The sequence below is a fragment of the Patagioenas fasciata genome, chromosome Z, assembly GCF_037038585.1.
Source record: "Patagioenas fasciata isolate bPatFas1 chromosome Z, bPatFas1.hap1, whole genome shotgun sequence".
Classification (NCBI taxonomy): Eukaryota; Metazoa; Chordata; class Aves; order Columbiformes; family Columbidae; genus Patagioenas; species Patagioenas fasciata.
The window spans coordinates 83,959,440-83,983,595 of NC_092560.1; the positions used below are offsets into that span (position 1 = coordinate 83,959,440).

Genomic DNA, 24,156 nt, shown 5'->3' on the forward strand with positions numbered 1-24,156 from the left:
TTTTAAGCAGGAAGTGTCAAAAAGGCAATAAAGCAAAAGCAAGAAGCGTTGCCTACGTAACCACATCAGCAGGACCATTCACCGTTGGGTTTTCTAGTTCATCAAACCTTGAAAAACCAGGACCACGTAGAAGCCCAGGATCTATTCTATGGATAAGAGGGAAGGACAGATTCCTCCTGCCCAACCGGCAGGGTCAAAACCACTGGTGCATTAATCGTAATAATCATTATAAAGAACCGGGATATAGTATTTAACAGCACGTCCATACGCTTTCAATCGGCGTTCAAATTGCTCCTCTTAATTCAAACAACATCAACTCCCAAGTTTTTGCTCATCTAGGTCACAAATCCACATTTTGGTGTCACCTATGGAGCCATCACAAGGCCCTAACGCCCAATTCCGAGGAGCGTCCGCTTAGTTTACAGGTCAAATAAACCCGGTTTAGGCCAAGCAAGCGAGTCGCAAGGAGCAAGGTTTGGTTTCTTTGCTATTAAACCACAGCCCGCTCTGATATGGCCCTTATATATGATAGAAAGAAGAGGAGATGCTGTTAATAAACCCATTTCGGCATGCTTTTAATTTATTTTAAGGAATGAATCACAGCTCCGCTCTGCACCTCCAGGTAGAAATCAAACAGAAACCCCCATCAGACGCCGCCAATTCCGCAGCAACTTCAGGACTGGCTAAATAATTAAAGTCTCAACGTAATTAATTGATAATGAAAGAGTCGAGGATGCGGGGAGGAAATTCTGGTGTGGTTTTAAAGACTCTATTAGTCCTGAAGCAGAAAAACCTTGTTTAAAGCCCAAAAAGCTCCCGAGCAGCAAGTTGTTTTTACAATATTTGGGAGAGACAAGGTACACGGCGTAAAATCGGGTAATACGGGAGCAAGAGTGATCGCCAATATGTGTTCATTTGTTAAGATTATGGATTGGAAATGGTGTAAAATAGCTCTAGTAGAAGCTGGAATGTTTCTAAGCTCATGCCAGATTTCCAGTGGTTTATATTCTTCATTTTAACTCGATTATCTCCCGATTCGCTGCGTTTACCTTGCTGGCTTTGAGGATGTTGATCTGTTCCTCGTACACCGTGTCCCTGTTTTTTTCCAGGAATCCCTCGCTTTGATATTCCACCTGGGACGAACCAAATGAAGAAGCTCAGATTAAATCCAACCACACAGGGATAAGGGGTTTTGTCCCATCGCTCCCCTACCCTCACCTGAGACACCAAAGCGGGGGGAAGAAGCGGAACGAGGAACAAATTTGGGTGGGATACATGCACAAAATAACGTGTTTAAGGAAAGGTGAATATTAAATTTTGCTATGAAATGCGTCGTGTCAGGATTTCAATTAATACGGGTCCTACAGCACCAGACACATTTAGAATCCCCAGTTGGCATCTCCAGCATCACCTCTCACATTGTCCTCCATCATTCCAACACTTGCAGCTCCTGCTCTTCTACAATCATTCTCTTTCCAATATATTTTGGAATATATCCTTGAGAATAAGGACTTCCCTCTCCCCTACTTTAAGCTTAGCTCAAAAAGCCAAACTGAGGGAGTGCGGTCTGGACGACCGGGTAGTGAGGTGGAGTGTGAACTGGCTGAAGGGAAGAAGCCAGAGAGTCGTGGGCAATGGGGCAGAGTCCAGTTGAGGCCTGGATCCAGTGCAGTGCCTCAGGGGGCAGTGCTGGGGCCGCTATTGTTCAATATATTCATCAATGATTTGGATGAGGGAACAGAGTGACTGTCAGCAAGTTTGCTGGTGACACCAAGCTGGGAGGAGTGGCTGACACCCCAGAGGCTGTGCTGCCATCAGAGACCTGGACAGGCTGGAGAGTTGGGTGGGAAAATGGAATGGAATAGAACAAGGGCAAGTATAGAGTCTTGAATTTGGGCAGGAACAACCCCAGGTTCCAGTGTAAGTTGGGGAATGAGCTGTTGGAGAGCAGTGAAAAGGGAGCTGGGGTCCTGGGGCCAGCAGGGTGAGCATGAGCCAGCACTGGGCCCTTGTGGCCAGGAAGCCAATGGTACCTGGGGTGGGTTAGAAGGGGGTGGTCAGTAGGTCAGAGAGGTTCTCCTGCCCCTCTGCTCTGCCCTGGGGAGACCACACCTGGAATCTTGTGTCCAGTTGTGGCCCCTCAGTTCCGGAAGGACAGGGAACTGCTGCAGAGAGTCCAGCGCAGCCACCAAGATGCTGAAGGGAGTGGAGCATCTCCCGGGTGAGGAAAGGCTGAGGGAGCTGGGGCTCTGGAGCTGGACAAGTGGAGACTGAGGGCTGACCTCCTTCATGTTTACAGATATATAAAGGGGGAGTGTCAGGAGGATGGAGCCAGGCTCTTCTCAGTGACAACCAGTGATGAGACAAGGGGCAATGGGTTCAAACTGGAACACAGGAGGTTCCATTTAGATATGAGAAGAAACTTCTTCTCAGTGAGGGTACCAGAGCCTGGCCCAGGCTGCCCAGGGAGGCTGTGGAGTCTCCTTCTCTGCAGACATTCAAACCCGCCTGGACCCCTTCCTGTGGAACCTCAGCTGGGTGTTCCTGCTCCATGGGGGGATTGCACTGGATGAGCTTTCCAGGTCCCTTCCAACCCCTGACATTCTGGGATTCTGAGATTCTGTGAGTTTGGAGGCTGACATCGCCCCAGCTGATCTAGTTCTGATTGTCCAACCAAGATGATGGTCAACCAGTCATCCCTATCACCAAAAAGCATCTCATGGTGCTATAAATTAGTTTCTCATTGTGTTTCTTTGGTTTTCTTACCTTGTCGGCGAAGTGGAGGACGATGAAGGACGTGTTGGACATGCGGGGTTTCTGGAAGTGTTGGCAAGCGCCGTGCCGGTCGTAGAGCTTCTGCGCCCAGTTCTGGTCGGTGCCTTTGGGAACCTGAACAGGGAGAAAACAGAGCGAAAATAAAGTGGTGGTGGGGTATATAGAGAGATTTTGGGGATTTCTTGGAGTTCAGGGTACAGGAATATTTGTGAAATAAATTCCAGCTCCTCCAATTCTACTTCTAAATAACTGTAAACTTCTTAAATTAGTGCAATATAGCGGCACGGAGACGCAGAGAGACAAGCGGGATGGCAAACAGGTCTGCGAGGAGCGGACGTGAACGTTCTTGGCACTTGACAGAAGAACACAAGAAAGGTTAATGAGCATTTTCTAAATAGGTTTAGAAAATGTATTTGGCACATAAAAGGACTTTTCCAACCAAAACGGTTCCGTGATTCGAGAATTTCTCTTGCAAAAAGATCAACCCCAAGTGGCTCCTTCTCTTTAGAGCTCTTCATGTCTTCCCTCCAATCTCAAAGTCTTCTGTCTGCTCCACCAAAGTCATTCCCACCATGATAAGGTCAACCATACCCTCAGGCCATCACAGACATTCAAGTCGTCTTCCACACGCCCTCCCATCTTCCAACAATCCCATTTTCAGAGGACAACCACCCTCCTCAATGCCCGTCTCTCCTGATGGGTTCTCCATTGGTCTTGTTCTCCTCAAGGGCTCTGCTCTTAGCCCAAAGTACTTCCCACCAACACCGTTGGCCCCACGGTGACTCTGTCCCCTCTTCTTCAGGCTCATCAGTTTGTGCTAGAGCACGTCAATGTCACGCCCATCGTGGTGGCCTTGGTTTGTGGCCATGGGACAGCAACTCTTGCTGTTCTTCTGGCATCTTTTGACGTTCAAGCAAAAGCAAGAGGTTCTAAAGCTCCAGATCTGGGTAGGTGACGCTCCAGTGCGGGAAATGGGGAAGAGTCGCTTGGAGGACGCCAAGGGACATAAGGTCACAATCCTATGGAGATGATGAGTCCTCCTGGGCAAACCATGGACATAACTGGGGGCTGGACAAAATCATCTCCACAAGCTCCCTCCAACCTTCAAAATTCTACAACAGCTTCCAACTCGTGGGACCTCAAAGCTGTTTAAAAACCCCCAAACTCAACCAAATCCTAAAGTCATCGTTTTTTTTTTCCGAGTTAGGGGTTTTATCGCTTGCTTTCATGAGACAGGTTTAGTCCTTAAAACTCCAATCTCAACTCAAGACTCTATTTTATTGCCAATTCCCATTTCAATCCCATCCCGCCTCGTTCTCTGAACAGCGACAAGACTCAAGATCCGTGACCTTCGTTAGCCGAACGGCTTCACCATTTACCCAACCACCCCCTCCTCAACCTCACATTAAAGATTAAAAATATAAAACTCCATACTGCGAAGCGAGAACATTAACGCCAAACCTTCTGCATTTGCGCTAATGTTTCATTATGTTACCAGGAGCCCCCTCGATGCCGTTTCAATCCTGGTATATATTTATTTTCCACCGTCGTACGTGCTAACAAGACCACTCGCAATTATCCCATTGTGGTCCCGTGGTTGGTTCTCCCCAAGAGGCCGAACGCTGCTGCCAGTGGCGCGGGGGTGAAGGTTTTCATCCATAAAGCGGTGCTTTTAGTTGACAGGTTTTGCCGAAATGTTCATAAAGCTGGAGAACGCTTGCAGGTTATTATAAAAGAGCCGATTACAGGGCTTGTAATAAGGGCCTGTGATTAATGACGGCGTTCCCTACTGACAGGTAAATACGCAGATAACTGGCATTTGATGTGGGGGGATAGATCTTGTGTTCTATTTTCTTTTGGTCAAAAAGAAGTATGGATAAAAAAAAGGAATAGCAGGCAGATCTACGGCAAAGTTGCTGTTTCCTTATGGTCTTGACGACCCCCAGGAGGTGGTTTGAGCCTGAAGAATTTAGCGGAGACTAAATGCTGAATATCAAGCTGACCTCCTGAGACAGCACTGCCTAAGACGCTACTTGAATGTCATCAAATCAAGTTTAATTCGTTATCATTTTGAAGGAGTCTTCTTGAGATCCGATTTGAAAAGGGCAAAGTGTCCGTATCCCTGGGAGGGCTGAGCTGGTGGGACGTGTGGGTTGGGACAGTCTGGTTGTGCCCTGTCACTTGGAGGAGAGTGGCTGCTTGACAGGTGGCGCCGTCCCCGACAAGGACAGGTCAGCCTGAAATCCCAACAGGGACACTGCTCTGAGAAAAGGATTCAAAACCTTTCCCTCCGATCACTGAATCGTAGAATCATTTTGGTTGGAGAAGACCATTAAGATCATCAATTCCAACTGTTAACCCACCCCTGGCACTGACCGATGTCACTAAGAACCTCATCTCTGTGTATTTCCAACCCCTCCAGGGATGGTGACTCCAGCACTGCCCTGGGCAGCCTGTTCCAATGCCCCACAGCCCTTTGGGGAAGAAATTGTTCACCACATCCAACCTCAACCTCCCCTGGCGCAACTTGAGGCCGTTTCTTTGTGTCCCTGTGTCCCCTCAGCTCCTGTTCTCCAGCTGAACCCCCCAGGTCCCTCAGCCGCTCCCATCACACTTGTGCTCCAGCCCCTTCCCCAGCTCCGTTTCCTTCTCCCAACTCACTCCAGCACCTCAAGGCCTTTCTTGTGAGGTGATCCCACCACCCCTCTGGCCACCATTTTGAGCCCTGAGGTGATTCTGGTGCTCCCAGGGCTGCCATTTTGAGCCCTGAGATGATTCTGGGGCCTCCGGGGCCACCATTTCGAGCCCTGAGGTGACTCTGGTGCCACCATTTCGAGCCCTGAGGTGATTCTGGTGCCGCCATTTTGAGCCCTGGGGCGATTCTGATGCCGTCATTTTGAGTCCTGAGGTGATTCTGGTGCCCCCAGGGCTGCCATTTTGAGCCCTGAGGTGATTCTGGTGCTGTCATTTTGAGCCCTGAGGTGATTCTGGTGCCGCCATTTTGAGCCCTGAGGTGATTCTGGTGCCGCCATTTTGAGTCCTGAGGTGACTCTGGTGCCCCTGGTACAACCACTTTGAGCCCTGAGGTGATTCTGGTGCCCCCAGCGCTGCCATTTTGGGGAGGAACTCCAGCTCCTGGATAAGATTGAAGGAATCAAAAGTCACAAGCAACGACCATCCCTATGGGCACCCAGGCCAGAAACGCCAGCTCTGGTGACACCAGGTACCCAAGTTGGCAGCAAATATCTACCAAGGAGGTTCTGAAAGATCCGAAAGCGAATAAAATGCCGACAGATGCATGTGAAAGGAGATATTTACCCTCCTTCAAGCTACCACGGGTTAAAACCCATTCTTTAAACTTGTGTAAAACCAAAAAAATCTTTGTGAAAAGGCTTTTTACCTTGCACTCTTCATCCAGCAGGTCCAAGATGCCAAGTTTTGCCTCTATAAGGTCTATGCAGGGTTGGTTATCGTAGAAATCTATGAGAGTCCAAGGGATTCCCTCCTTCATGTACTCTTCTTGTTCCAGCTTGAACACGTGCTGAGAGGGGAAAGAAACAGATGAGTTATCAACCAGCACCTGAACCCAACGCATCCTCGTTCGCACCGGAGCCAAATATTCCCTTGGCACATCCAGAACGTTCCCTGAAGCCATAAGAAGCTTTTGGCGCCCTCACATGCAAGCAAAATCTACCTCCTAGTGAGAAAAATAAGCAGCATCACACTAAGAAACCAAGTAGGGGGGGATAAAAATAGGAGGTTTTAATGACTTTCAACCAGAAAATGACTGAAGCTGTCACTACGTTTAAGCCGGAGCCAAATATTGAAGCGGCAATGATATTTATATCTCTAGGGCTGGGCAAACTGCCCTCTTTCCTCGATTAGCGTTTTGCTAATTAAAGTAGGGACCTGTAGCAAGTTGACGAGCCGGGAGCTTCACAAAGAGCACCCATCAGTCCACAAGCGATATCAACATCTTTCTATTGGAGATACTTATTAAAAAAACCTAATAAAAATCATCTTTGCGTGGCTTATATATCTCAGACCTTTGCCCAAGCGGATAAATTGTCTCTATTTCAGAGCTACTCTAAGCATATTAAATGATTCTTCAAAGATGGCTTTGAAAACCTCTTCAAACGTCACCTCGGAGTTTGAATTTCTAAGCTTCAAAAGCGCTAGTTGGACGTCCTAAGCGAGATACGAATAGCGCAAATACGACCCCTAATTTCGTTTCTAGCAGCGTTAGATACGCCACAAACGTTCGCGCCGATGCGCTTGATCCGGTTTCAAAGTACTTGGCGGTTCCCAAGCTGACCTTACCGAGTTGAACTGCTGCTGGAGCTTCTCGTTGGCGTAGTTGATGCAAAACTGCTCGAAGCTGTTCACTTCAAACGTTTCAAACCTGCAAAGAGATGAATAAATCAGCGTTGAGCTTCATCACCAAGGAGAAATCTACTTTTAGAGCCACGGTGATGGGGAACACCGGTTATTCAACTGTTTCTTTGCATCTTTTCTATCGCAAGTCTATGCTTTATTCCTCATTTCACGAAACGTCTCCCTAAGGCTCCGGGGATTCAAAATGTCCCTTCTATGCATGGTTGAGATATTCGGTGTGACTGTAACTTCCTGCCCATCAGGTGGAAGCGCCGAGATGAGAAACGTAACGGCCTCTCTCAGGGAAAAAAATATTATAAAATATTAAATCCAAATACATTCGCCGCAAAGGTGATGGAGAAACAGGAGCTGCCCCGAAAGACCCGATGTGGTATTTTTAACACAGAAAAAAAAGAAGGTATTAAATTCATTATAGCTTCTGTATTTTAGCCCTGAAAGCACAGGAGGAGGTGGCAGAACAGTATGAAGTATTAAACACATGAAACTTGCTGGTTTTACCCCAAAATGAGTATTTCTAGCACTTTCTGAGGACCAGCTGGAGGTTCTCCACGCAATGCAGCTGTTCCTCAGGTATCGCCAAGTGTTCACCATAAAAATACCTCAGCCCTCAGGAGAAGGAAAATGGAAAAATAGGGGAAAAAAGGCACTTTTGTGCTTTTATCAATCCCTGAAGAAACTCAGGACCAGCTCTCTTCTCCCTCCACATGTCAGAAATTGAGCTTTGTGATCTTGAACACGACTGTTGAGTATTGAAGCTGGGAGGAGTGGCTGACACTGGAAGCTGTGCTGCCATCCAGAGACCTGGACAGGCTGGAGAGTTGGGCAGGGAAAATGGAATGAAATAGAACAAGGGCAAGTGTAGAGTCTTGAATGTGGGCAGGAACAACCCCAGGTTCCAGTGTAAGTTGGGGAATGAGCTGTTGGAGAGCAGTGAAAAGGGAGCTGGGGGTCCTGGGGCCAGCAGGGTGAGCATGAGCCAGCACTGGGCCCTTGTGGCCAGGAAGGCCAATGGTACCTGGGGTGGGTTAGAAGGGGGTGGTCAGTAGGTCAGAGAGGTTCTCCTGCCCCTCTGCTCTGCCCTGGGGAGACCACACCTGCAATCTTGTGTCCAGTTGTGGCCCCTCAGCTCCAGAAGGACAGGGAACTGCTGGAGAGAGTCCAGCGCAGCCACCAAGATGCTGAAGGGAGTGGAGCATCTCCCGGGTGAGGAAAGGCTGAGGGAGCTGGGGCTCTGGAGCTGGACAAGAGAACACTGAGGGGTGACCTCATTCATGGTTACAGATATATAAAGGGTGAGTGTCAGGAGGATGGAGCCAGGCTCTTCTGGGTGACAACCAGTGACAGGACAAGGGGTAATGGGTGCAAACTGGAACACAAAAGGTTCCACTTAAATATGAGAAGAAACTTGTTCATGGTGAGGGTGTCAGAGCCTGGCCCAGGCTGCCCAGGGAGGTTGTGGAGTCTCCTCCTCTGCAGCCATTCAAACCCGCCTGGACACCTTCCTGTGGAACCTCAGCTGGGTGTTCCTGCTCCATGGGGGGATTGCACTGGATGAGCTTTCCAGGTCCCTTCCAATCCCTGACATTCTGGGATTCTGTGAAACTAGTTCAGCCACATTGAGAGCAGGGGGAACTGCGATCTACATATCAACGCCAAGCTACGGAGCCACAGATCAGGCCGGCTGATCAAGCAGAGATGGAGGATGTGCTGGAGGGCACATAGCCCCATCTGATACGCCCAGCTCGGCAAACAAAGGGGAAAAGCTGAGACCCTTTGGCATGGCCTGGGACTTGTCCAGACTTGTTGATCCACCCTGGGGACCCTGACTCTGAACCAGCCATGGGAGGACGCTGCGCTCCTGACCCCGGCATCCTCGCCGTGGAACACCGAGGCCACACATCCTACAAGTCCTGTCATCCACACTGCGGGGCCGTAAGGGACTGGATCCCTCACTCTTTTCTTTCTTCCTTTCTCTCTTCTCCCAATTCTTTGTCTCTCCTTTTGTATATATAGATTAATCTCTTTCTCTCTCCCTTATACCTTAGTTTTCCTTCCCTCTCCACCACTCTCTCTCTTTCCCTTTTGAACATAGAAGGATAGCACCATCTTTAAGTTCTGCTGTTGATTTCTGGTTACATTTCGTATTATAGCTACTGATGCTACAAGTGCTTTTAGCAAAACTCACAACTGAATTGGACCCTGGGGGTGATCGTCTGTCATTCGCTTCACATAACGGCGCAGAACGAACCCAGAGTTAACTCACACCTGATCCCATCTGTTGACTCAGGGCGCGTGTTGCGTCCAGAGTTAACTCATCCCTCACCTCATCTGTTGGGACGCGGCAGCGACAAAAGGCGATGTCTGGGATTAATTAATATTTGTGTTAAATATGTGTCGAGAGTCTCGATGGTGAAGAGCTTCTTGATCTTGGTTGCGTGGCCACCGCACCGAGTCGTCGTCAGCTCTTTGCAACTAAAGGGACGTGATTTGCTTGGAAATCATTCCCGCAGGTTCATCACGGGAGCAACGGGGCAAGAAAAGACTTAATTAAAACAGGGACGGAAAACACGACGAGAGCGGCGGTACGAGAGGAAAAGATATGGGAGGGGAAACCCTTTTTCCGCTCGAGAGACATCAGATGTGATTTACGAACCCTCAGCCCTGCACAACATCAACTCCAAGGAAGATTTCATCAAGTTGCTAATTAAGCGACTCTGCCAGCGCAATTTGTTAATTGATGGAGCGCAGACGGCTGTTTTGTTCTATTGGTTTCAGCGCCTATATCCTGGTGCAAAAATTAAGTATATTCTCTATGTCATCACATCAAGCCGGCTTGGGGACAGCTCTGATGAGCCGATACGAACGCTGCACTTCGGCTCTGCTCCCGTTCCCCGTTCTGCCGCACGACTGGGATCTCCTACATCCACCGTAGCACCGGGATTAATGCTAAAATATTCATTAAAAAGTTCATAAATAAGTCCAGCATATTGCTGGTTGTCTGGGTGTTCCCACTTCACACGGCAAGCAGAGGGAAAACAAGTCGTTAATACAGAAAGGTTTTTAATGCTTCACCCTCTCACCCCAAAACCAGCAGAGAAATAAGGATGGAAGGTCAAGAATTAGGAGATAAACCCCACAATGTCTGTACTCTGGATTACGGACCCTGTCTCCAGAAATCCCACCCATAGGGACAATCTCTGCAAATCTACCTCTTGCCATGGGATCTGCAGGTCTCTATGGAGAAAATAACCCCAAACATCGTACCCCGCGCTGACGCCGGCGCTGTAAAAGCATCGGCGGGACGTGACGCACAGGAGACGCGCGGCTACGGAAGGTTTTTCTTCCACACTAACAGGTTTTCAAGCTTAATCTTTCATGAGCGTTATCCTCAAGTCTCCTTTGATTCCGGTTTTGGAAAGACCGCGGTTGGTTTTATAACTCGGACGTCCAGCTTTCTGTATTGACCCAGGTTTGAGAACCTCAAGGCCATAGCTGAGGGTCTCAAGACCATAGGTGAGGGTCTCAGGATCATGGCTGAGGTTCTGAGGACCATGTTTGAGGGTCTTGGGGCCAGAGGTGAGGGTCTAAGGATCACGGGTGAGGTTCTGAGGACCATGGGTGATGGTCTAAGGATCACGGGTGAGGTTCTGAGGACCATGTTTGAGGGTCTCAGGATCACGGGCGAGGGTCTCAGGGCCATGGCTGAGGGTCCTAGGGCCATGGGTGAGGGTCTCAAGGCCATGGTTGAGGTTCTGAGGACCATGGGTGAGGTTCCAAGGACAACGTTTGAGGGTCTCGGGGCCAGGGGCGAGGGTCTCAGGGCCATGGCTGAGGTTCTGAGGACAATGGTTGAGGGTCTCAGGGCCATGGCTGAGGGTCCTAGGGCCATGGGTGAGGGTCTCAGGGCCATGGGTGAGGGTCTCAGGGCCATGGCTGAGGGTCCGAGGACCATGGCTGAGGGTCTCAGGGCCATGGGTGAGGTTCCGAGGACCATAGGTGAGGGTCTCAGGACCACGGGTGAGGGTCTCAGGACCACGGGTGAGGGTCTGAGAACAATGGTTGAGGGTCTCAGGGCCATGGCTGAGGGTCCTAGGACTATGGGTGAGGGTCTCAGGGCCATGGTTGAGGTTTTGAGGACCATGGCTGAGGGTCTCAGGACCATGGGTGAGGGTCTCGGGGCCATGGCTGAGGTTCTGAGGACCACGTTTGAGGGTCTCAGGGCCATAGTTGAGGGTCTGAGGATCATGGGTGAGAGTCTCAGGACCATGGGTGAGGTTCCAAGGACCACGTTTGAGGGTCTCAGGGCCATGGGCGAGGGTCTTGGAGCCATGGGCAAGGTTCTGAGGACGATGGTAGAGGGTCTCAGGGCCATGGCTGGGGGTCCTAGAGCCATGGGTGAGGGTCTGAGGACCATGGCTGAAGGTCCTAGAGCCATGGGTGATGGTCTCTGGACCAGAGCTGAAGGTCCTAGGGCCATGGGTGAGGTTCTGAGGATCACAGCTGAAGGTCTCAGGACCACGGCTACAGGCTTTCAGGACCATGGTTTAGTGCCAGGGTTGGGTTAACAGTTGGACGTGATCCTGAGGGTCTTTTCTGACCAAAATGATCCTACGATTTACACCCAGCTCATCTTTAAGCTTGATGCAGCACGGGGGACAGAAATCCCCAACGGGAATAGCACGAGAGATAAATCCCAAAAGCCAGCGCTCAAGCGAATCTTCCAAATGCTGTTTCGGAGATTGGGCTGCAAAACCTAAGGGAGGATGGAAACTTCAAACCCCGTATCGTTGCAACCAGATGCTCGTTGCGTGGAGATTGGACAAGACGACGTTTGAAGGTCCTTTCCAACCCAAACTACGATTCTACGATATCAAGACCGCGCTTTTCGCGACCCTATGATTCCCAAGGCCTAATTAACCAGAGTTAAGAGCAGAAAATCACGCCTACCCGTAGATATCGAGCACGCCGATGAAGGAGTGTTGCTTGACGGTGGTGTGCAGGGCCTTGTTGATGTGCTGCACGATCCAGTTGAAGAGCTGAGCGTAGATGTGCTTGGCCAAGGCGTCGCGGGCGTTGAGCACCTGCTGCACGGACATGTTCTTCACGTAGGTCTCGGCCGTGGTGACGAGCTTGCGATGGCAAAGCCAGTGCTGCATCTGGCCGTGCTCCAGGCCCAGCAAAGCGCAAAAGTTGGCCAAGTGCTCATCCTCGCTCTGGAAGGGGAACGAGAGGTCAAATCAGCAGGTTGGCGACGCTCCGGAAGCGGAGTTTTAACACCGAATCCTCAGATCGGTGCAAGGAATTAGTATTTAATGATTATTTAGGGAAATAGTGTGTAAGGACAACGCGATGAGGGCTCGTCCAGTTGCGTTGGTCTTCATGGACGTGGAGGACACGGCTCACGTGGAGCTCTACGTGGTGGGACAACCCATAGTTTTCCTCTGCTCTATTTTTGAGGTCTTAAACCTCATCAAAAACCAGATTTCCACAGTGATTGTCTCCACTTTACTCCTCCTTGAGTTGCAGCCGCACGCTCCTTCCGAACAACCTTAATTAACCCTCAATTAAAGCTCCGGCTACGCCGTTCCACCGGCCTTTTACAAAGCGACCCCATTTTGAATAGCGAAGTTGCAAAATGTGCATTATTAGAAGGGTTTGTGTTTTGCAGAATCAATTAAATGAAATCTGAATTTCCTTGTCTCCAGTGCGTTAGAAAACTCAACAGACAACTGGAAGATTTAGAGATGATTTGGGACATAAGGTGGTAAATGAGGTTTGAATTGTTTTGCTCACGGGTTGGCTAGAGTGGAGAAATAATGCGCTATCTCCCAGTTAAAAAGCAAAACAAGCATGAAATTATGATGTGTTTTCAAAAATAGAAAAGAAAATAAGGAGGGAAAAGGTTTTCTACCAAAAGATCCGCTCGATATATCCATAAATGAGCACGCAAAGCTCTTGTTGCCGACCTACCGAGACGCTACAGGCGTCGGCGTCCCGTTCCCCTTGGATTTCCAAGTTGCCGAGGTGCAGAATGGCAGCGATGATGCGGAAAATGGTCGTCTGGTGAGACTCCTTCACACCTACGGGAACAATCGACAGCTGATCGCGGCACCGGAAAACAAACGGTGGGGTTTGCTTTATTCAAAAAACGCCAGTTTGGTTTCCTTCCCGCGTTGTCCAGAGTTATCAGACCGCCCCCAATCAATTCGTTGTAAAGTCATCGCTTAAATGTGACGGCAACGGGAGCTCCTCACGTTCATTCTTTACCCCTAATGGTTGTATCAAAGGCATTTTATCACGCGTGGGTTTCACACTATAGAGAAAACGCATGAAAACAAGGATTCTACAGTTGCTTCTACACTGGGGATAGAAGATTTTATTGCTATATATATATTTTCTAGCAGATTTTTGCAGGCGTTCCCAGCAGGGCCTTTGCTCAGCAGCAACTCGCACAGAGTTTTCTTGCCATATCTTGCATTTTCTCATCCCTGTTGGGTTTCTGGGCCTGTTTTATGTTCAGTTCTAGTGTCCTAATTATCCGCCCAAGGTCTGAGACAGCACCTGCTGGGTTTTGAATTATCAAGAGCTTCTCTTTCTCTCTCTCGCTCTCTCGGGACTTCTCTGTTATCAGCACAGTGAGAAACGTTTCAAGGTTACTAAAAGGAGCAACGCTCTGGTACTTGGCATTGTTAATTGGAGTTAAGCCTGCCTAGGGTGGGGATTTGCAGATAAATCGGACTTCTCGTTACACATAATAAGGCAGGAAAGTGTAGGAGTAATTTCACCAGGCCCTGAACAGAAGCAGAGTCAGGGGAGGCAGAGAAAGGGACCAAAGTGACACCTCATGTGGCAAAAGGATGGGGAGAAGGTCCCCTGGGGGTTACAGTCCCACGGGCAACAAGAGGCCTCTCCAGCAGTTCCCTGTCCTTCTGGAACTGAGGGGCCACAACTGGACACAAGATTCCAGGTGTGGTCTCCCCAGGGCAGAGCAGAGGGGCAGGAGAACCTCTCTGACCTACTGACCACCCCCTTCTAACCCACCCCAGGTACCATTGGCCTTCCTGGCCACAAGGGCCCAGTGCTGGCTCATGCTCACCCTGCTGGCCCCAGGACCCTTCTCACTGCTCTCCAACAGCTCGTTTCCCAATTTATACTGGAACCTGGGGTTGTTCCTGCCCAGATTCAAGACTCTACACTTGCCCTTGTTCTATTCCATTCCATTTTCCCCGCCCAACTCTCCAGCCTGTCCAGGTCTCTGATGGCAGCACAGCTTCCAGTGTCACCACTCCTCCCAGCTTGGTGTCACCAGCAAACTTGCTGACAGTCACTCTATTCCCTCATCCAAATCACTGATGAATATATTGAATAATAGCAGCCCCAGCACTGCCCCCTGAGGCCCTGCACTGGATCCAGGCCTCAACTGGACTCTGCCCCATTGCCCACGACTCTCTGGCTTCTTCCCTTCAGCCAGTTCACACTCCACCTCACTCCCCGCTCATCCAGACCGCACTCCCTCAGTTCAGCTGTGAGGATGCTGTGGGACACTGTGCCAAATGCCTTACTGAAGTCAAAGCAGACCACATTCACCGCTCTGCCATCATCCATCTATCTTGTTACGTCCTCACAAAAGTTTGGTCTGCAAGAAACGCTTCTAGAGCTACTAAAGAACAAGGCAAAGCCAACTAGCTCAGCGGGAAGGTGGGTTTTTAGCACTTAGTGTTACAGGATAGCGACAGAATTCAGAGAAAATACCAAAAATCATTTGCAAAAGGCTTCTCCAAGCGCTTACCAAGAAGGGTGAAGGCATGCCTGGTTTTCTCCAAGTCGTCGGCGTCGTCCACGCCGTCGATGGACGTGTCGCCTCCCTGAGACGTGTAGAAAAAGTCTTCGGCGCACGCTAGGAGAGGAGAACAAGCAGAAACACATCAGCGACAAACAGCAGATTTGAGGAGCGAGGGGCGTTTGAAACGCAGACGCAACAAGAAGAGACCGCGGGATTCAGAACGGCGATCGCCTTGTCCGTAAACCAAGGCTTAATTTGAGGCCCAAACCATCAAGATCCGCGCCCAAGGGTGAGAACTGGAAGCCAGAATCGCTTCTCAGCAGCAACTTCGGTTCATTTCAAACCCCAACGTATCGACAAAGTATCACGAAAATAATGCGAGAAACCAATCTACTGCGCATTCCTGTTGGTAACCTTTAAAATCACTGCAATCTGGGCTTATTTTTTGACTCATTGTCATCAGAAGGTCCCCACCCCTTCCCAGCCCTCCCGTGGGTTTGTGTATTAGCTGTAATTTCAGGTTGTAAGAAACACAGCGAATTCTTTTTGGCACAAAAAGCGCCGGGACACGGAGGTTTCAGTAACAGAAACCAGTCAAGAATTGTGCACATCCGCACCCACGGAAAAACACCCCGACCTATTCATTCCCTGCACTAACGCCAAACATCTCGAATTTCGGAGCAAATCGCTTTTTGCCGTCGTTGCGTTTTGCGGATACGCGAGGGAGGTAGAACCACGTACTTAGGCCGAGGTCTTTGAATTCCGGAAGACTCGCCGAGGCGCAAAGCTGGTAGAAGATGTGGTAGTTGCGCTCGTCCTCCGCCTACGGGGGGAAAACGGTTAATTCAGGGGTAAGAAGAGGTTATGGTTGTGCTCCCATCTTGACCACCCTCGTGGTCAATGGGGCAGAGTCCAGTTGAGGCCTGGATCCAGGGCAGTGCCTCAGGGGGCAGTGCTGGGGCCGCTATTATTCAATATATTCATCAATGATTCCCATCATCGCAGCGGCATCCTCGGTGCCACCAAGAAGGTGGGGACCTTGTGGCACGTGGGGAAAAGGAGGCGCCACCCTTGCCATGATCCACGGAAATCAATACCACAGGAACCAAATGTCAGATCAACTCACCTGGAAAACAACGCGGGACTTTTCCAGCAGATAGGTCCTCATGTTGGCGCCGATGATGTGGTATCTTTTATCGAAGCCGATCTGAATGTATTTCCCAAAGCGGCTGCTGTTGTCGTTCCTGGTTGTTTTGGCGTTTCCAATTGCCTGCATAAAAACAACACGAAAGGTTGATTTTCCAGTTCTTCGTCAAGCAGACGAAGCAAACGCTGTTTTAATCACTTCCGGGGACCCAGGGCGATCGCAACAAGAAGGCCAATATGTGGGTTTTACCTCCATAATTGGGCTCGACGCAAGGACTTTGGCTTCGATGTTGGTGTCGCTGGCGGAACCGCCCACGGTGGCGAAGAAGCGCATGGCGTATTTGGCAGAAACCGTCTTCCCCGCACCCGATTCCCCGCTGACGATGATGGATTGGTTCTTCTCGTCCCTGTGGCGGCAGAGAAAAGAAGCTTGTGGTAATTAACCTCGTTAATTTGCTTGTTAATAGTCGGTTTGTATCTCGCATCCATCTTCACGTGGCTGCGTCTCTCTCGTCTTCTCATCACCCCGATGCCGGATTTATGCTGGATTTTACCAAACTAATCGTTATTTTGGTTGGGAATGACCCTCAAGATCATTGAGTCCAATGGTGAATAATCCACAATTGTGCTAAATGTTAATTAAAATTTAATGGATGCTCTGACCATCCATCCACCTTATAACATCACAATATGCTGCTTGACATTCATCTAAAGAACTATTAACTATCATTGGTTGAATTTCAGCTTTAATATTATATATTTAACATCCCTTCAATGCCTTCACTCAAGCATTTGAGCTTTTGCTTAACGAAGCACGGGCAATTAGGTGCAAAATTCACTAACGTTGCCTTATTGCTGAGCTATTAAAACATAAATACCCAGGAAGGTTCCTCTGAGCTCCAAATACATGAAAAACGAGTGAAACTGTGAAATCAAGCACCTTAAAATTAGGAACAGCAGGATTCATTTGACAAAAGTAACACAAAGGAATAATATAATGGATTTAAAGAACACAACTGCCCCTGCCAAGACTGCGGCCAAACCAACCCGTACTCACGCTTCATTTAAAAGACGGATCTTTATGCATGTTTCGTACAATATTAACACACAATCTCCCCGCATCAGCACGTTTCTGGGTGTCCTTGTATCCCCTCAGCTCCTGTTCTCCAGCTGAACCCCCCAGGTCCCTCAGCCGCTCCCATCACACTTGTGCTCCAGCCCCTTCCCCAGCTCCATTCCCTTCTCTCCACTCGCTCCAGCACCTCAAGGCCTTTCTTGGGAGGTGATCCCGCCACCCCTCTGGCCGCTATTTCGAGTCCTGTGGTGATTCTGCTGCCCTTGGTGCCGTCATTTTGAGTCCTGTGGTGATTCTGGTGCCCTTGGTGCCGCCATTTTGAGCCCTGAGGTGATTCTAGTGCTGCCATTTTGAGCCCTGAGGTGACTCTGGTCCCGCCATTTCGAGCCCTGAGGTGATCCTGGTGCCGCCATTTTGATCCCCAAGGTGATTCTGGTGCCCTTGGTGCCATTTTGAACCCTGAGGTGATTCTGGCGCCGCCATTTTGAGCCCCGAGGTGATTCTGGTGCCGCCATTTGGAGCCCTGTGGTGATTCTGGTGCCGCCATTTTGAGCCCTGAGGTGACACTGATGCCGCCGTTTTGAGCCCTGAGGTGACTCTGGTGCCGCCATTTCGAGCCCTGAAGTGACTCTGGTGTCCCTGGTACCACCATTTTGAGCCCTGAGGTGATTCTGGTGCCGCCATTTTGAGCCCTGAGGTGACTCTGGTCCCGCCATTTTGAGCCCTGAGGTGATCCTGGTGCCACCATTTTGATCCCCAAGGTGATTCTGGTGCCCTTGGTGCCATTTTGAACCCTGAGGTGATTCTGGCGCCACCATTTTGAGCCCCAAGGTGATTCTGGTGCCGCCATTTGGAGCCCTGAGGTGATTCTGGTGCCGCCATTTCGAGCCCTGAGGTGACACTGGTGCCGCCATTTTGAGCCCTGAAGTGACTCTGGTGCCGCCATTTCGAGCCCTGAAGTGACTCTGGTGTCCCTGGTGCCACCATTTTGAGCCCTGAGGTGATTATGGTGCCGCCATTTTGAGCCCTGAGGTGACTCTGGTCCCGCCATTTCGAGCCCTGAGGTGATCCTGGTGCCACCATTTTGATCCCCAAGGTGATTCTGGTGCCCTTGGTGCCATTTTGAACCCTGAGGTGATTCTGGCGCCGCCATTTTGAGCCCCAAGGTGATTCTGGTGCCGCCATTTGGAGCCCTGTGGTGATTCTGGTGCCGCCATTTTGAGCCCTGAGGTGACACTGATGCCGCCGTTTTGAGCCCTGAGGTGACTCTGGTCCCGCCATTTCGAGCCCTGAAGTGATCCTGGTGCCACCATTTTGATCCCCAAGGTGATTCTGGTGCCCTTGGTGCCATTTTGAACCCTGAGGTGATTCTGGCGCCGCCATTTTGAGCCCCAAGGTGATTCTGGTGCCGCCATTTGGAGCCCTGTGGTGATTCTGGTGCCGCCATTTTGAGCCCTGAGGTGACACTGATGCCGCCGTTTTGAGCCCTGAGGTGACTCTGGTGCCCCTGGTAACACCATTTCGAGCCCTGAAGTGATCCTGGTGCCACCATTTTGATCCCCAAGGTGATTCTGGTGCCCTTGGTGCCATTTTGAACCCTGAGGTGATTCTGGCGCCGCCATTTTGAGCCCCAAGGTGATTCTGGTGCCGCCATTTGGAGCCCTGTGGTGATTCTGGTGCCGCCATTTTGAGCCCTGAGGTGACACTGATGCCGCCGTTTTGAGCCCTGAGGTGACTCTGGTGCCGCCATTTCGAGCCCTGAAGTGACTCTGGTGCCCCTGGTAACACCATTTTGAGCCCTGAAGTGACTCTGGTGCCGCCATTTCGAGCCCTGAAGTGACTCTGGTGTCCCTGGTACCACCATTTTGAGCTCTGAGGTGATTCTGGTGCCGCCATTTGGAGCCCTGAGGTGATTCTGGTGCCACCATTTTGAGCCCTGAGCTGAGAGGCCCAAAACTGTCCCCAGGATTCAAGGTTTGGCCTCCCCAGCACCGCTTGGGGTGTTAAAACCGTTTTTGTAGCACAACCCACCAGACACACGAACCCAACAGAGAAAAACCAATTCCACCTCTAAAGAAACTAAGACCAAGCACCAAAACCACAAATATGTCGGATAAACCCTTAGCAGCACTTCCCAGGATGGGCACCACCAGTGATTTATCATCATTTATCTATTAAACAGGCGAGAAGTTTCACCTCTGCATTGATCATCATGGACAACCAAGACGACCCAAATTAATTAATATAATGACCCGAACTCCAACCTCCATCCATCAGAGATAATTAGAAAAGCACCAAGGCGCAGAAACCCAAACCAGAACCGAGTCCAGGCGCAAAGTTTAAAGGACGCGGAGATGAGGATTTTAGGGACGTGGTTTAGCGATATTGTTGGGTTAATGGTTGGACTCGATCATCAAGGTGGGACTCGATGATCATAAAGGTCTTTTCCAACCAAAATTATTCTATGATTCCACGAAAGCTGAGGGTTGCAAACAACGGCGGCATCCGTATATAACTTATACACTATAAATTGAGTGTTTTCCATCATTTTGCTATCTCAACGTTGTCTTTTTCAAGCAGTAATACCCGTTTCTAAGCTTCTCCAGGGTTGCTCCAGCTCTAATCCCGGATCCGACACTAATTCTCAATGTCGCGGAGCGAGTCGCTCTGCGTTTCCACCACGAAAATCATATTTAACCTACTTCTTTGGGGATGCTCAGAGGATTAATGCCCATAAAGCAAGCTGAAGATTAAAAACGCTTTAAGTATTGTAGTTCGAATTTAGCTCGACCATAACAACAAGACCCATAAAGCCTCGATGCACAATAGGCTCTAATACACTTGTGTAGGTTATAAATGAGCGCAGCTATCGCACCACGGCGTTAGCGATATACAAACCGGCAATAATTTAATTACCATCGGTGCTAAAGTCAGCAGCAACATATCGACGGCTTTTTCAGGGCTATTATTTATCCGCCATATCCCATTTCAACGTCAAAACGCGGTGTAACGTCACCCGGATAATGCATGGGGACGTTAGAAGACGCACGGCCCATCCAGGGTCTTCTGTGAGATGACGCATCGGGGGTGACGAACCCCCTGGGGTTCATCCTGCGCAGCTTCGGAGATGATTTGCTGATACACACCTGGGTTTTAGCAAAGAGCCAAAGGGAAAATACGGGTTTGAGTTGCTCAACTGCTGCGAAAAAGCGTTAAAGTACCATTTTGGCCCCAAACGGGAAGGGATGAGCACGCGGGGTGATGCTCGAAGAGTAAGTAATGTGCAAATTGAGCTTATTTCTGCAGCCACCTAATGAATACGAACATCAATCCGATGCGTCTGACGTTGAGATCAAACACCACGGCGCAAATCCAAACGTCTTTGCGGAGGTCACGGTGCTTTTACGCGATGCTCCAGCAAACCAGTTGCTCCTATGAGAGCGGTGGGAGTCTGGAAAAGCCCCTTCAACGAGTAAAGAAAACCCTGCATACCCAAAGTTCCTACAAAATGTTGAGCTGTCTCCAATCTTTCCACCAAATCCCAAGGGCCGGCGGGGAAGGACGAGCTTCTCCCGGGATTTACGCTTTAGGGAAGAACACAAAGTCCTCGGCCGCGCTAAAATGAGGTCAGCGATTCTTTTGTGTGCTGGCTTTAACGAGAGCAAAACACGCGCCTGGCCAATTTTAGCGGTTCTCCGGTACCCTGATGCTCTTTTTGGCGCTGGGATCGCACAGCCGAGCGTCCCCGGCTCCCACCCAAGCGGCTGCGGAGCTCGGCAGCCGTGAAAATGGAGATGGCGTCCTCCCAAAAAAGATCACACAGGGTAAGGATCACAGTGGTTTTCTGCTCCACACGCTTGCAACCCCAGGAGTTGAGCTCTGCAGGCACCAGGAGGACAAGGTTGTTGTTCTTCCACCCCATGGCAGCCCCAGAAAGAGGGTAAAAGAATTGTTATGTTTGGAAAAAGACCCTCAAGATCAAGTCCAACCATTAACCCACCCCTGGAACTGCCCCATGTCCTTGAGAACCTCATCTCTGTGTCTGTTCTGGTGTTCCCAGGGCCGCCATTTTGAGCCCTGAGGTGATTCTGGTGCCACTGTTTTGAGCCCCGAGGTGATTCTGGTGCCGCCATTTTGAGCCCCGAGGTGATTCTGGTGCCGCCATTTTGAGCCCCGAGGTGATTCAGGTGCCGCCATTTTGAGCCCCGAGGTGATTCTGGTGCCGCCATTTTGAGCCCCGAGGTGATTCTGGTGCCGCCATTTTGAGCCCCGAGGTGATTCTGGTGCCGCCATTTTGAGCCCCGAGGTGATTCTGGTGCCGCCATTTTGAGCCCTGAGGTGATTCTGGTGCCGCCATTTTGAGCCCTGAGGTGATTCTGGTGCCGCCATGTTGAGCCCCGAGGTGATTCTGGTGCCACCATTAGGAGCCCTGAGGTGATTCTGGTGCCACCATTAGGAGCCCCGAGGTGATTCTGGTGCCGCCATTTTGAGCCCCAAGGTGATTCTGGTGCCATTTTGAGCCCTGAGGTGAATGGCCCAAAACTGCCCCCATGATTCGAGCTTTGGCCTCCCCAGCGCTGAGCTCCTCCATCACCTCAACCATCATCAGCCACCGACGCTTTTAAAACTCCTACGCTGCCATCTAATTAATTACAGTTGATATACATAAGACAATCTCAGATACTCAGAAACCAACAGGACCAAATTCTCCACCCCAAGGTCTCCAAAGCTTCGGTGGGGACAAGGGACAACAAGCAGTGGCTGGGAGGTGGACAAGGGCATCGCCAAGTCCTTGTGCTCCCATGTAATTATGATGCTCGTCAGCACCGTTCTGAAGGCTTAATTATATTTGGTGTTAAAGCTTTCACCCCTTCTACTACGACTCCGGTGATATTTCATACATGACAACTTTGTGGACATCGCAAAGCATCGCACCGGATGATGTGGAAGTGAATAGGGGGCCACAGCGTCACCGTCCAAATTTTGGTCACTTCCACAAAAGTGGCAGCAACTGCTGTGATGTTTTTACGGCGAGAAATAAATTTGCGAGGGGAATATTTTGGCGGAACTCTGGGCTCCTGCCCAAGCATTGACACGGGAGGGAATTGGAGCCACCGCCAAGACTGGGACGCACAAGGGAGCTTTTGTTCCGCGGAGAAAAGCGAGAAGCAAAGCAGCGTTTGCGCTGGATCTGTGGGGGATCCTGGGTGTTCTCACAGAATCCCAGAGTGTCAGGGATTGAAGGGACCTGGAAAGCTCATCCAGTGCAATCCCCCCATGGAGCAGGAACACCCAGCTGAGGTTCCACAGGAAGGTGTCCAGGCGGGTTTGAATGTCTGCAGAGAAGGAGACTCCACAGCCTCCCTGGGCAGCCTGGGCCAGGCTCTGCCACCCTCACCCCAAATAAGTTGCTTCTCATATTTAAGTGGAACCTCTTGTGTTCCAGTTTGCACCCATTACCCCTTGTCCTATCACTGGTTGTCACCCAGAAGAGCCTGGCTCCATCCTCCTGACACTCCCCCTTTCCATATTGATCCCCATGAATGAGGTCACCCCTCAGTCTCCTCTTCTCCAGCTCCAGAGCCCCAGCTCCCTCAGCCTTTCCTCACCCGGGAGATGCTCCACTCCCTTCAGCATCTTGGTGGCTGCGCTGGACTCTCTCCAGCAGTTCCCTGTCCTTCTGGAGCTGAGGGGCCACAACTGGACACAAGATTCCAGGTGTGGTCTCACCAGGGCAGAGCAGAGGGGCAGGAGAACCTCTCTGACCTACTGACCACCCCCTTCTAACCCACCCTTCTACCATTGGCCTTCCTGGCCACAAGGGCCCAGTGCTGGCTCATGCTCACCCTGCTGGCCCCAGGACCCCCAGGTCCCTTTTCACTGCTCTCCAACAGCTCATTCCCCAACTTACACTGGAACCTGGGGTTATTCCTGCCCAGATTCCAGACTCTACACTTGCCCTTGTTCTATTCCATTCCATTTTCCCGCCCAACTCTCCAGCCTGTCCAGGTCTCTGATGGCAGCACAGCTTCCAGTGTCACCACTCCTCCCAGCTTGGTGTCACCAGCAAACTTGCTGACAGTCACTCTATTCCCTCATCCAAATCATTGATGAATATATTGAATAATCCCGGCCCCAGCACTGCCACCTGAGGCACTGCACTGGATCCAGGCCTCAACTGGACTCCACCCCATTGCCCACGAAGCTTTAACTGGGATTTCAGGGGTACAAACGCTTCCCGCAGCACCCAAAGGTGTAAAAAGCACCAGCACCCATCATACAATCAAATACCAGGCTGGAAGGGCCCACAAGCACTGCCTGTTCCAACCTTTTTTGGCAATAAGAAGGAAATTTTCATCCTTCCAATTAATTACTGTTGGTTTGTAATGATCAATATTCCTAATTTGGTCTTTTTCCTTAGTTCAGAGTTCATGGAATTATACAAATTCCATCTTAAAACTGAAACTGTGTCTGAATTAAGGTACAACCTTCAAAACACTTTCTTCTCAACTAAAATTAACCTAAGATTGAGGACTAATTAAATCGATTCATTCACCACAATATTGCGAGTTCAATCCTACTTGCAATCGAATTCCTATTTAGGGCTGAATAAGAATTTCGATATATTTTATAATATTCATTTTTATATCAATAATATTTATACCCATCTTTGCAAAATCTTCATGGAAAAGATGCCATTCTTGGCACCCAGAGGACAGAAAACCACCGTTTAATCATGAAATTTAATATAGTTTTAACACCCTCTTGTCCCCAAAATAAGCCCTACCCCGAAAATAAGCCCTAGCATGATTTTTCAGGATGCTCAAAATATAACCGGTCCCAAAAAAGCCTCAAGCATCATTTCAACCATAGATTTTTTAAGGGTTTAATACCCCAGTGCGGTGTCTGATCTCAAGGAAGCAGCTTAATGAGTCAGTTAAGTTCTGTAAACTTAATATTGACCCATGGACGTGTCTAAATT

The 24,156-nt window shown here is 49.9% G+C and overlaps 1 protein-coding gene across 3 annotated transcripts in view; it reads right to left on the reverse strand.

Annotated features, from left to right (window-relative positions):
- Positions 1-24,156, reverse strand: part of LOC136114724 (unconventional myosin-Vb-like) — an 85,893-nt gene that overhangs the window by 32,088 nt on the left and 29,649 nt on the right. For all 3 annotated transcript variants that reach the window (XM_071802548.1, XM_065860215.2, XM_065860216.2), the window contains exons 5-14: positions 16,350-16,506; positions 16,080-16,223; positions 15,695-15,776; positions 14,960-15,067; positions 13,141-13,250; positions 12,118-12,383; positions 7,096-7,177; positions 6,176-6,316; positions 2,767-2,889; positions 1,050-1,133 (exon numbers count right to left, since the gene is read on the reverse strand). In XM_071802548.1, the coding sequence (XP_071658649.1) occupies positions 1,050-1,133; positions 2,767-2,889; positions 6,176-6,316; positions 7,096-7,177; positions 12,118-12,383; positions 13,141-13,250; positions 14,960-15,067; positions 15,695-15,776; positions 16,080-16,223; positions 16,350-16,506 (1,297 nt within the window). The remainder of the gene's footprint in view (positions 1-1,049; positions 1,134-2,766; positions 2,890-6,175; positions 6,317-7,095; positions 7,178-12,117; positions 12,384-13,140; positions 13,251-14,959; positions 15,068-15,694; positions 15,777-16,079; positions 16,224-16,349; positions 16,507-24,156) is intronic.